Below are 14628 nucleotides of genomic sequence, written 5' to 3' on the forward strand. Positions count from 1 at the left end.
AAGTATTTGCATAAACCGAGCAAATATATATACATATATTTTGCCACAGCGAGTAACAAACTGAAAGAGAGATAGTGAAGAAAGTTAGAATTAGTAGAAAATATTTCCTCGTGAATATTTTCCTTAAATCGACCGACCTTAGGTGCAGACGACGTTCACAAGTGAGTAAGGTCGTTCGATAACACACCTTCTTTCCGCGAGCTTTCAGTTAAAAGATAAGAATCTCAGATTCGAGGCCAGACGAGCACGGCCCTCGAGGCGTCCTTTGGCCATCGGCAAATTTCGAAAGGGCGCTCGACCTCGCGTGGCGAGGGAAGAGGCGGGGTGCTGCGGTATCAGATACCACAATGTAGAAGAGATAGCGCGGGGGAGGGAGGGGAGGGGAGGGGGCGAGGACGCAGACAGCTGATCGGTCTCGTGTTCCCCTTTTCTTCGGGTACATAAGTACGAACGTGCGCGGAGGGATACGGGTGAATTAGAGCAACGCCGCGACCCCCGACAAAGGACATATCCTGAATATACCACGCGCATTGTATTTGTAGCGGTGTATTTTCCTTTTTTCTCTCCACCCCCGCCTATCTTTCTTCTCCTCCTCCTTTTCAAAAATATGGCCGTGTCCCTTCTTCACGCGACCGACTGAAAAGAAATCGGGGGTAGTGCTCAATACATTGCGGAAGGTCAAGCGCCCTCCGCGCCAGACAATGACAAGCACTTGGAGTTTCACGTACAGGCACGTCGAGCACGTGTGCAGGGTGGACGCGGATGGGGTGGCAAGGGCGCGGGCAGGAGGGAAGGCTAGAGGGGATGGGTACACCGTGTGTTTCGCGCGCGGTGCTGTATCACCACCGATGTATCCTGTAGGTCACACCGGCGTTTGGTATCGACCGACCGCGTGTACGTTACCTGCCACCGTTGCCACCGACAGCCGAAATATTGCAACGATCGAGCCGCGCGGAATCTTGGCCACCGATACCTTTCCCGGTGCGAAATGCGTGGGAATGAGTGCATTGTATGTCGCGAGGTGCGCGAATGGCTCTCCTGCCCTGCCCTGCGCGACTCGACCAATCCGTAACGCGGGGTCTGACGTGCTTCCGGTGGACCCGTGAGTCTCGTTTACTGGAGTCCCGTGCGCGATTTCGTTTAACGTTTAACACAACGACACCCGCGGCAGTGGATTGGTCCCTGAGAGAGAAAGAATTTCCAGTCGACGTTGATTTAATTTAAAACACAGTGCGACCGTTCCCATTTTAGGAACAGAATCCAAGTTATTGGACAATTCGTTAAAGTCAATCGATGCTGGAGAGGCTTAGTGTAACGTTTAACGTTCTTTTTTGAACACGCGAATTCCTTACTCTGTTCTTTCGATACTATAAATATTCTATTTAAACACAATTAAATATCACAAATATCTGATTTTTGACAAATCTGTTCCAGACATCGAGAAATTCGCGCGAATGTATTATGAGCAATGTCCGATAAAAATCAAGATCGGGAGTCGCGACTTTATTTTTGCCGCACAGAGAGTGATCTTAAAAACGGCATGAATCATTCGACAGTGTGCGTGTACATGTGTGTGCACATGTGTTGGCGGCTACAATATTTAGAGGATGTTACGTCACTTGTGCCCGCTCCTACGGTCAGGCGAGAATAACGTGGGATTTAATTTCACTGCCAGCCAATCTATTTTATCTCCGCCATTTGTTTAGAGTACACGTGCTTTGCAGTGCGCGATTCCGCTGAATCGAGCTTCGGACTTATGCAATTTGATCGCAACGCGCGTACCGAGCGCTATGCTAATCGACGTGCCCTATCGGCAGACATACATGCTGCCTTAAGGAGTCGCGAGAGAGTGGTTTTACTTAAACAGATTCTTTCTCCGATTTTGAATCTCTTCTCAACAAAAATATTGGAATTCTAGATTAAACAAGATCTCTTTAATTAATTAGAAATATTTCCGATCAAGCAGCTTGCGTTAAATATTGCTTCATACTTTATCTATTAACTTGATTAGCTTAGTAAAAAAAAAAGTCGGTCATTGAGATGCTTAATGCGGAAAAGAACGGTGCCTAATTGACCTCGTTATAGAAAGATCGATCCGAAACTGGCCAGAATGGAATCACTAGATGAAATATTCACACGCAGTAGACTTCCGAAAAAATCGAATAATATATGCAATATTGCTTTAACTAGTTGGACATAGTGTTCCATTTCTTGTCGCATAATCACAGTTGATTTCATCTAGTTCATTTGCTCGCACGTCGCTCGCACTTAATCTCTTTGTAAGAACGCAAATCCACTCGTCGGTTAATAAATTTATTCATTTAACCGAGTCAATGCTTTTGGCATATGTGTGTCTTTATATGTGTATCTTTACTATGCCCTCCCCCCATCTCTCTATCTCTCTCTGTCTCTCTGTTTCTCTCACGCTCTAATGTTTTCGGTTGTGATGCATGGATCCACGTAATCTAAAGTCGCATACTTACATCACAGAATATAATATCGGAGTTCCATGTTGCCGGGCTGTAAATATTTATTAGAGCGTACGCTTATTTCGATGCTGCACTCTCGCTCCTCTCTCCACTCCGACAATACAAAGTGTAGCAACCACTTGGGTAAGCAAGAGATCCGTGAGACAGCGAGAGATCAGAAATCCCTGACGAACATAGCACAGTACGTAATATAAGATGGAATTAATACTAATTTTTTATGTCTCTCTGTTTCCCCTATACAGTTGCCACGGAGTTGAGAATCGGCATGCCGCGAAGCACGAGAAACGCCCGTCGCAGCTCGAGTCGTCCTGGCCGTTCTCTTTGTAAGTTTATTTTTAATATTTTTTTTCCTTTGCCCGATTGCAAAGCTATACCGGGAGAGCTATATCCTCCCGGAGCTCTCAATCGTGCGGTTCCGCTCCGGAAGCACGTAGAAACGAATGTGCTGCTCCACGCTACCTTCGTTTCACCAATTCGGTCAGTCTGGCTTTGCCCGATATATTTCACTTCTGTTAATTGTTGAAAACTGCCCCTCAGTTTTGCTCCAATTTCCCTTTATCGTAGACTTAATCGTTATTATAACTGAAATAACTGAAATCGCGTTGCACGAAATAACCGAGGAAACCCTTAATGATGGAAATTAATAATAATTTTTAACTCACGTGACTGTGGAAAAATCGCAAATAATTATATATCTAATAACCATTAAAATCATTAAAAATAATAACTATTAATTTCGGCATTTATAATATTTTTCGTCAAAAGTTTTAATTGACTGTAGCCATTTAGTACTCGAAATAATCTAAAGTTCTTTATTTTTTCATTTCGAAGAACTTACCTATATATAACATAACATAATTATAACTATTTTATATTCAAACTTTTAAAAGTCAGTCAATATAGAACAAAAAATCTGCTTGTTAAATCACAATACGGTTTGTAGACGTTTCACTAAGATTCAGATTTTTAACGAGAATTTTGAAGACGACGGTAGACTTCTCTCTTTCTCTCTCTTAAATTTAAGTACAAAGATCATCGAAGTATTCAGCCGCGTAGGGCTGACGTCATTGTTGTTAGAGGAATCTCATTATTTTAATAGATGAAAGGAGCGAGCGCTTAGAAATTGATCCGGGCCGTCAAAGCTGCCGAAAATTATGACTTGATATCTCGCCTTACACAACTTTACGTTGGCGCCATTTTTACGATCAATAATCTCCCGCCTTTCGTTGCGGCTAGATGGCACGTTCTGCCCGGGCATGTTCTTGCTCTAAAACTTGTTACACTCACCGTGCGATAGCGCCACGTCGAGCTTCGTAAACTTCGGAAAGCTCATTTATGAACTTTACATTTAACACTTTTTTTTTCATTAATTTGATGTGTTTCGAGTCAAAGAAGTAATTAAAGCGAACAACTTCGCGGCGGCGTCTCTCTCGTGCGCTTTATAACGGGATACGTAGCAAGATAATAGAGATACGCGCGAGACGAGATAAAGCACGTGACAGGAGAGAGAAAAAGAGAGAGAGAGAGAGAGCAAGTGCACAAGGAAATGCATAAAACCAACAAAATAAGATATCTGAGAGATACTAGATAACGCGATCTTCATTGGAACTATGTAGCAATTTTTTTTAAAGGAATATGATAACGATAGGAAAAACGAACGACGGTTACTGGCTCTGTCGCGAATCTGTTGGAACATGACGCATCTCCTTAACTGCGCAATACGCGTTGATATATAAGCGGCGCATTGCCGGCGAGATAAATTTTGAATATAAATTCTCACTTGGCGGGAGATAATTTGCACTTCAATAACACCGATACCTCGCGACGTTGTTGCAATAAATTACTGCACGAATTGCTCGGAATTCGGAACGAACGCACGTGCATGCTGCACAAAAGTGATGGACATCCGCTCGCGCGGCACGCGATATAATTGTGCGAGAGAAGTTTATAGTAATACGCATCTCCCGCGCTATTGAAATAAAAATAACGCGTTCCGCGTTTATCCGAAACAATCAAATTATGAAATATGAAAGGGATTAATTAACCAACGTCCGTGACGTATGTGAACGTTAGTTAATCGATTTCCAATTCAACGGAGTAACAGTAATTAATAAACTCATAGTACAGCACAATGCAGCACGTACTCTTAAATATTTATCGCATACCCCGCAATATTTGGATTTTTAAATATTCATATTTATTGCTCTACTACTATGTCCCTCGTGATTCCCTCGCGTAACAAAAATCGTGTTGCTATATATACATAACTTGCAACAATAATGCTTTACAAAGAGGAAACAGATATCTTCGAAAAATATGCAGCAATTCAGAAATAATTCTAAGAAAAATCGATAAAGTATCCGTGATTTATGGAAGAAATATCTCTTCGCCATCCGTTTCGGCAAAGAGCATGTTTATTTTATGCGAGCAATTAAATGACGCGAGTCGTGGATAATAGATATTGCGTTTTATTGCAGTAGCGACGTAATACAGTGGTCGCACAGAAGTGAGATAAAATTAAAAAAAAAAAAAGGTCGAACATCCGTTCGGTCCACACACGCGGTCGCTGCGTGGGTGGCTGCGTTACGACGATTCGCGTAATTATTTTATTTAGCGCCGAGAGATCTCGCTCGCTTGCTCACTCGCTCGAACATTTTGCTCCTACGAGCGTCACGCTTTTGTCCGCCCCAAACGCTCCGCAGCCCCTTTCGGCGTCCCTTTAATTTCATGTTTTACACGTCGTTGCATATGCATGAGTAATTAACGACGAACGATCGCGACGCGCGTCACGATTAAATTGTGTTTTGTTTGAACCATGTCTGTCTCTCTCTCTCTCTCTCTTTTTCTCTTCCCCATGCCGTCCCTCTGCTTCTCCCGTCGTCGTGTTTAATTACATGTGCTTTTGGTGTGCGATAACGTCCGTTGGCGCGGGCAAGAAGTAAGTCAAGGATCAATCCGCGCACCGCGCCGGCCGGACGAATTTCGGTAGTCCTCGAATTATCGTGGGCGCGTCCGACCTTAACACTGATTGGTCGATACCCAGAAATAGCCACGGGAGAATCTGATAACGTGGCCCGGCATACAGAGTGTCTCAGGATTCTCTAATCGGTCCGGAAATTAATTCCCGACGCAAACGTTAAGACGTCGACATTACGAAATTTCACGTGGTCGAAAAGATGAAAAAGCGAACTCTACTCTTTCAGGATGTAATTAAATAACAAAACTTCTTGCTCTTAACTTAAACGTAATTATACTTTGCCTCGTCAGAAGCTCAATCCGGGATTAATTAGCTTGATATCCAGGCACGATATTGAAAAGTTGCAATGGATAATGCTCAAAAATTCATCAAAGAATCTGTCGTGAAGGTTGAAATCTAATTTTATATATACGTCAAAAAACTTCACTGAAATTTATAAATGTAAAATCTGTCAATTATTCTACTCGTACAACTAACAGCTTTAATCATTTTCACTAGTTTAAAATTCCGACATGACTAGCAAAACCCGAATGTCATCGGCTTCTATTATTCCAATACGAGCGGTCCGGTAAAAGAACTCTGGTTTATTTAAGGATCCTCCATTAGTCTTTGGGAGATAAATATTTCGCGTTGTTCTCCGACTTCGTTTCTCCATCGACGAAAACCGGATATTGACGTCATCAGATGTTTAGTCGACCGAGTTTACTCGCAGCGAACAAATTCACAATTGATTTGAAGCATATCTGAAATATTTTGTATATACCGAACACGCAAACCTCGAGGTATTTGGTTGGAATTTTCGTATTATTTTTTTTAAACAGTAAATAATATTAAAATTACACAAATAATCAATTCAACTTTAGTCTCTAACGACGAATTCGTTATTTTCTCGAGATAAAAAGTCGCGCAAGAATGCCTGCGAAAATTTACTCGGCTGGATTTTAGAAAAATTCGTCATCAAAAGCGAAAATGTGCGATAAATACTGGCAAGGGAGTCGATATGCATATAGATCCATCGACACCCGCTTTAACAAGAGTTAAGCCGCTTTCGCGCGAATTGATCGTCAGTAGTTTTGTATCAAATCGTTCCTTTACACGCAAATGAATACGTCGCATAACGAACGTTTCTCTTCTCGATACAAATTTATTATAAATATAAATTATAATATAAGTATTGGGCGGATAATCGCTCAATGGTCGATTGACCCAAATACGTAGAACCGTTAATGGCATATAAAAAAATAAATATCTATAAATAAATAAATCAAGATTAGAAACATCATTAATAACACAATAATTGTTTGATTTTTAATTGATTAATCGATTAATATGTTTTTCCAAATATTGGAAAAATAATCAAAATATTTCCAGCGATATTTCTATGGAAAAATTTTAAGCAAAATCAAGATAATATTTAACTGTTTGTGCTCCGCGTTTAGCATTTCGATTATTTGCATTTCGCATGAAACCGACTTTAAGTGCATGTTGCACGCAAAATACGGATTGCAGTAAGAGCGATTTCACACGCAGCAACATCAAATGGTACACGAAACGTTGCACGGTAGACAATCGACGTAAAAAAAATATATATATATATATATATGTATATGTAGAAAAACTAGGAACTTTTTATTGCGCGATCAAAAATCAATCGATCACAAATGCAAAAGAAATATTTTGATCGACGATTCGCGCGAAATCGGTTCAATGTGTAATCGTGCGGGGGTAGATTTAGACAAGTATGAACGTCGACGACAACATCGATGTGGTTAGAAACTAGTCTGGATGCCACTTCCAGTGACAGCAGCCCGTTCGTTGTCATTTATTTTCGCGAACAGCTCTTTTTCTGTTCCGTAAACGGAAAAGCTATATATATAGCGTATATATACATATATATAAAGTTCGCAGCGCGAGCGTAGAGTTGGCTGGGTGCGCACGACCGGGGGTTGGTAGCGAAAAGCGGCGAGCGGCGAGGGTTGAACGGGGACGGAGTATGCGCGATGGTGTGGTATCCATTCGATAACGAAGGGAGGCGCGGAGGAGAGCGACGAGCTCTCGACGAGCGCGTGTACACCTTTGTGTATACATCAGGGAATTCGTCATAGGTTAGCAAGATGCAAACGCGCGTTTGGTAGACACGAAGTCCCTTTATCTACGGAGGACACCGCGGATAACGTAACGATGGTCTCGTCCGCAATCTGGAGACGGTCGTTCGTGAGTGATCAATTGGTGCGACATGAACGTATCTCTCTGTGAGCACGGTCTGAAAATCGGTGAACACGGCGCGCCAGGCAAGAGTATCGTGAGAATCTGGTAAGCGAGGAGCTTGTATTGTCCGCAGAAAGGACCACGAGAGCCTTAAGCCTTAGTATCGTTCTGCTGAGGATCGCGAGAGCTTTCGTCATCCATTGAGAGAGGATCGCGAGAGTTTCAAGGATATATAAGGGTTATACTTGTAAGGCCGCAAGAAGTTTTTTTGAAGACGAGTCTCGGGCATCAATCAGTGGTGAACAGAATCGCGTTCTACCGAGGAAAGAATTTTTATCGAAAAGGAAACCCGAGATTAAACGACGATACGAGGTATGATGGGGAGATGATGCTAAAAAATGTACCGGGAGATAAACGTGAAGATTTATCTTCATTGTTCATTGGCAAGGGACTGGTACCATTCGTCCGAATGTGACAATCTCGTGAACTTATACGCCGTATTCAAGCAGGATTCACAAAGGAAGTGAAAAATGTGTACAACGTGGGCAGGGTAATGTGGATGAATGTTAGTGTCCTCTCTACTGATCCTGCGTGGTATCTGCTATAACATGAGATGGAGGACTCGTGAGAGGTGCGGCGCGATCAGATTCTGTCACTCGATCGCCCAGCCATACGTGATTCGGTCAAGGAGAACCTCGACGCGTCGCGAACGTCGTCGTTCCCGAGGTCGGGTGCATCGTCATCGATCCGGAAGAGGAGGCTGACCGATCGTCGGTACCGACAGACTGGCGGCCCCCTGGAACCTACACCGGGTGTACGGAGGGTGTCCAATCGATTCGGAGGGAGCACGACCTTCGAGTCACGTGCACTACCGACCGACCGACCGACCGAAAGTTAATGATACGAGCGGCCGCCGCGTACGTGAGGGATTCGAAGCTCAGGGAAAATCCTCGGCTGGAAGGAAGGAAGGAAGGAAGGAAGCAAGCGAAGATTCGTCGTCCTTGATCCTCCGCGCGATGCCCGCGATGGATGCATTTATTTGCCGGCCGTCCGAGAATAATCCCGGCTTACCCTCGCTCCATTCCGACTCCACGGGTCGCGTGGTACCACCCTGTAGAACGAAGTTACGATAGCGCCCGATGCCAGGGGATGCAGAATCGCGAAGGGTCTAGCTATCTATATGCCGTTAGTGACTGGTACTACCGAGTGCACAACACTTGGAGAACCGTTCGGCAGCAGCAGCAGCAGCAGCAGCAGCGGCGGCGGTGGCGGTGGCGGCAGCGGCTGGTCGATATTGGCAGTCAATGACGCTGGCGTTCTAATTTTACCGCGATGTAACCATCGCGCGCCGATGGCGATCGCACGGAAGAGAACTCGCGTTTTCCGCTCGATTCGTCGTGGCTCGTGGACGGCGAGCCGGCCAATCGATACCGTCGCCCGACGTAGAAAATTCCGCCTTCCGAAACGCGCCGCGGCGGCTCCTCCTCGACGTAATAGGGACAGTTTACGCTCGTACGAGGCGTAACACGTCCCCGCGCCATATGGCGCCGGTATATCGCATATAGATTGCAACGCCGTCGCCCCGCAAACGGGGATGTCCCTCGCTCGCGTTTTCTAGATCGGCCGCCACGATTTTATGCTAATCGGGCCGGATGGATTGCGATAAAGGGAGCCCTCGATCGATTCGCGGACTTTTCTACGAAAGGGGAGATTTTGTATTCAGAGCGACACCGTCGATCGGGGAGACGTGACGTGCACGACCGAGACTTTAACGCACGCAATTATAAAACATTAGCATCGATTGCTATCGCGGGGGGACTGTGCTAGGCGGCCGCAACGAGATTGTTGAACGTTAGCTTTCGGCTTGTCATTTGGACTACCTCATTTTCGCGGGGCAAAGGTTTGTTTAAAGGGGACTAACATCGAGAGGGAGACGAAAATTGGAGAATCCGACGGCGATACGATTCAAGGAAACGGCAGTAACGTTTCTAGAGAGTCGTAATAAAGATTAATAGAGCCGCGAGGGACGTACACGCGCCTTGATTCTCCAAGAACTGAGTATTCGACGGAAGGAAGTCAAGGGGAGGATTCCGATACGATCAAGTATCGAGAGTACCGGAGGAATACCCGATAACGGTATCGGTAGCCGTTTATTTTTACAGATCTACGTGAGGCAAATAAAGGGATAAGGATCGCCTAAAAATTGATGAAAAACCGATAGATGAGAGCGAGATATACTCTCGGAGCGGAGAACGGACGCTCCGCGCTCCGGTAAGCGATAGAGGGATTTATCCCGCGCGAAGGCGCGGGTGACTTTGCCATGACGTTCGGCGAATCCTTGGCGAGCACGACGGGAAAGAGTACGAAGTAAAGAGTTACCGTTGCTCTCTCGTTGCATTCGATGCGCATGTCCAGTGCCTTGACTACCGGGACGTCTATACCTTCGTCGGCGTCGCGAAGCGCTCGGGAAAGCGACACACATATCAAAGTTTTACCGCGTATTCGCGATAAAGTCGCGCTTCGCCCATCGCCGTGATATCGTCGCGCGAGATCGGCGAGTCGCTGTCGAGTGTACGCCAACAAGTGCGAAAGTAAGAGAGAACAAGCACTGACAGAGAGAGAGAGAGAGAGAAAGAGAGAGAAACACAGTGCGCGAGGAGGCGAGAGGAGGATCTTCTTCGCGCACCAAATTACAGAGGCAAAGGAGGAAACGCGGGCGCTCAAAAGCAAATACAAGAAGGAGACAAAGGGAGATCGTTTTTATTATTATATAATCGTATTATAAGATCGGCTGTGCTGCTATTTAATCAGAGCTTAACCGTACGCGTGGGCGCGCGCGCGCGTGCGCTTCGTCGGGCTTTTTATTTCCGCTCGGGAATCGGCTGTGCTGTTAATTAATCAGAGCTTAATATACTTAGCGTCGTGTTACCGCGTAGTGTTCGCTCGTAAGCATCGGGGACACCCGGCCGAGAGGGAAGGAGAGAAAGGATAGGAAGCAGAACTTTCGGCGACTTCTTCGACTATTTTTGCTACATGCTCTTTTCTGATCGCTTGTTTACGACGATCGTTCGCCGCGAGGCCGCGACCGAGTCGTTTCCGAATCACTCTGCCGAGATCGGGCTGCAATTGGCGAGATAATTCCTCTCCCGTGCCGCTCCCCTCCCGTCCGATTTTCACCGACTGCCGCCACGGTCGGCCGGGGCCGACGTTTTGGCTTTTGGAAATTTACGTAACTTCATCGAGCAACGAAATCCCGCGGCCCTGTCGCACACCGTGCGAATCGATCGCCGACACACCGGAGACGGACAATCTCACGTCGTCGTCTGCGATCGATCGCCTGCTGTTTGTTTCCGGACTCCGCGGCGGACAGTGCGTCGCCGGACGGAAAAAAACAACCCTAAATCTCAATCCTCCAAGATCGGGGAGAAGGAAGTTCCGACGAGAAATCGGTCCACTTGCATGTGCGCGCGCGTGTCTCGATACGTAACTTCGGATGTATCTGTCTACCTGCCGGTATAGCGGGAACAACAGCAGCAGCAGCAGCAGCAGCAGCAACAGCTCACAGAAAATGATAGTACAGACGTGACAGAAGAGGCTCAATGTTCCTCGGCGATTCCGAGTTTCACGGGATCGCCGCAATTCTCGCTCAACGTTACTCTCGATAGCCCGTCGCTGGCATACGTCGCCGCTCACAGAGACGATTTCGAGCATGTCGTTCCGTACGATCCTGCGAAAGTGCATCGAGAAGACCCGCCGCATAATCGTTCACGCGCTCAAGAGATGAACCGTCGCCGACGTGCCAACCATAATCGCGAATCGTCGCGAAATACGCGGATTATCGGCGCGCCCGTAGGCGAAGGATGCCGAAGCTGATTCGTACCACGGGCACGGATTGATCGAAAACGGGGATTTCGGAGAAACTGGCGTCGAAGGCAATCGAGAGCGGACCTTCTGCGCGGCCATGACCAAGTACGGATTCGCGAGGCTGGCTCTATGGCGACCGAGGCGCTCCATGACCTCGCAACCGTCCAACAACCAGGAAAACAACCCTCTAATGTATGCCACCACTGTACTTTGCACTTCAATATGTATAAAGGATGTCCTGGAAGTCGCACGCTTTCGCTTTAACAACAAAATTGGCTACTTTTGAAAGTTTAACGAAAGATTACCATTCATTTGATGCCAACAAAGTTTAGAAGTTTACCCAAGAGGGATGCAAATAACAAAGCCTCATTCTTCAATGCATCACGAATAATCTTTAACTTTACATAATTGTAGCTAGAGGTCCAGTTATCGAGATACACACCATCGCTCAAAAATCTTTGCCCACTTTGTCTTTCTTAATTAAATAACGAGAACGTTAAAGAAGAGAATGAATATCAATCTTCCTTCATAATCTTCTAAATATTGATTTCATATTAATGTTAATAATCAAAAATATTGTATATATAAAGAGAATTTGAACGGAATTGTATATATCTAATAAAAAAAGATACACATAAAATCTAGAGTGGACAAATATATCTTTATATTGGAAAGTTATATTTGTACAATTACAGATAAAAATACTATAAAAAAAAATGTATATATTTCCACTGGAAATTGTATAACATTGTACAAATATTTTTTAAGCAATTTTACATGATTTTTTAAATAGTGTGCTTTTGAACGGTAGCGTATAAAATATTTAGAGGAACTCTATACAAAAATCGACGGACGTGAGAAAGCGGCGCGACTTTCGGCGTGTCCCGTATATGTATTCCTTTATGCAAATAAATAACGTTATTGCTGACACGCGCTGTGTGTGCTTTGGATGTTGCTGTCGGTGGACTCGCTCGAAGACGATCGATTTTAGTATCGGACAACGAGGAGTTAAACGTCTACGAGAGTACGCGCTGCGTTCATATCCAAGAGCTCTCTTCACTACCCTTGTATTAGATGTACTTAATAAATCGATGTACACACACCCATCACGTATGACCTCCTTCTCTTACGCTTCATTTGGCTTACTCACAGGTCAATCCACGCCACCGTCGTCACTTTTTTCGTTTTCGCCGTGCGCCTTTCTTTAGCACATTTTTTTATCCGTCCCGCCAATCAGCGCTTCGTGTTCCTGGCTTTGTATGTGCTCGACGTTGGAAAAAAGGCGAGCTTAAAAGCTCGTGCGACAGCTGCACGACGAAAGTACACGTTGCGGAGTATACATTAAGTTATGTTTATCGTAATATTCTGCGGAAAGCTTTTCCGCAGTTTTCTCGTGTTTAAGAAAACAAACCACCAACAATTTATCTGAAAAAAGTTTCCCTTTACAAGAGAATAGAAACGAATCCGCACAATGAAATTATTATTAGCCCCAATTTCGCTTTTCTCCGCCGTTCATGGCCGGTTTCATCGGTATCGGTCAACTTCCGTAATTGAATAATAGTAATTGAACTTACAGTTTGTCTTCCCTTATTTCTACCTCGAACTTTTAGAAGAGGACAAAGAATCAATAAACCCGCTGGTTTAAATTGTTATCGATAAACCTAACTTTTACTTGATTAATGTTTTTGAACTTTTACAGTTCTGATTTTCATAAAATTAAGTAAATCAAATTGCATACCATATATTATTCTATCTATCTATTATTGTCATGTAATTATTATTTGTGTAACATTTTTTTACACAAAACTGTTTACGCAAATAATAAAGTACATTTGTATGAATATATATATATATATATATATATTTGAAGCTAATTAAATAATTAATAAATACAAATAAAATACAAGTTTGTTCGCAAGTTATATAATATATCGCAGCTTTTCGCGCTTTCTTGGAGTGATAATAAACATGATAAAATAACGCAGCAGATAAATCGTGAGAGTTTATGAAAGTTTACAGAATTTAACAGCTTTGTCTACATCTTTAACGAATGAACGAAAGTACATGCGATTCGATTTCCATAAAGTCACATTAGTTAGCACGCGGACGTTTGTTTTACATCAAGATAAATAAATTGTTCATCATTACAATATTTGATTAGTAATTCGTAGCAGCGGTTGTGCAATCAATTTCGTTCGCTATTCTTGTAACCCGGAAAATTAAGTATGACAAACATTGTCACGAAATATCGGAAATAATTGGATTCGAGTAACTCGGATTATTAATTCTTACAGAGAGATATTAAAATCGTAAATTCTGTACTATATTTCACAAACTAATTCAATAAATATATAACTAATGTCACAATTCGCGTGCACAATAAAATCATGCGAATTGTACTGAATCCATTCAATACCTATAACTTATTAAATTCAGATTAAAAATGGAAAGAGAAATGTTTGACGTATAACGTAATATAACACAAACTGTAAGTATATATAAATTTCGTATCTGAAATTGATCAAAGCAGAATCCCAAAAGTTCATTTATACACCGGACAAAAGCATCACTGGATTCAGTACGTGATCCCATCAGTTGTTCTGATGTGCCCGAGGAGTTCGACCGGCGGTAAAAATAAAAGATCGATCAAAAGAAAATTGCGCCCCCGAAAGAGAGCTCGGTGCAGTCGAAGAAATAAGCCGCATAGCAAGATATATCACTCTCACCGATGTGAATCGATAAATATTTATGTATCATCAATGGGATGATGGAACTATAAACGTCGTGGAGCACCGCTCGCCAAGTTTCTTGGGAAAGTGCATGATTAATAGGCGGGCGATTATTAATACGCGTAAGTGAACTTGTTGGCGCACCGATTGGCGCGCAGCTGTGTCTCGTATTCGACATGGGTATTCCGGGAATACGAGAGGGTTTTGCCAGAGCTAATTAGACAGCAATAAGAAGCGTAGGTGGGATTGTGTCGAGCACTTAACTCGATTTCTCCCGCGATCACCCTTGTCTCCTGATACGGCTCCTCCCCTCCAATGCGTTTCGGTGAATTTAGAGCGGGTAAAGGTCGCGAAACTATCG

The 14628-nt window shown here is 44.0% G+C and overlaps 1 protein-coding gene across 11 annotated transcripts in view; it reads left to right on the plus strand.

Moving 5' to 3' along the window:
• Window positions 1–14628, plus strand: part of LOC105841127 (potassium/sodium hyperpolarization-activated cyclic nucleotide-gated channel 3) — a 130043-nt gene that overhangs the window by 31078 nt on the left and 84337 nt on the right. For 10 of the 11 annotated variants that reach the window (XM_036293627.1, XM_036293629.1, XM_036293644.1 and 7 more), the window contains one exon: window positions 2732–2812. In XM_036293627.1, coding sequence (XP_036149520.1) covers window positions 2732–2812 — 81 coding nt within the window. Of the gene's footprint in view, window positions 1–2731; window positions 2813–7476; window positions 11731–14628 lie in introns of those variants that run through there. The other variant, XM_036293652.1, reaches the window with a different exon arrangement.

Source organism: Monomorium pharaonis, chromosome 1 (genome assembly GCF_013373865.1).
Source record: "Monomorium pharaonis isolate MP-MQ-018 chromosome 1, ASM1337386v2, whole genome shotgun sequence".
Classification (NCBI taxonomy): Eukaryota; Metazoa; Arthropoda; class Insecta; order Hymenoptera; family Formicidae; genus Monomorium; species Monomorium pharaonis.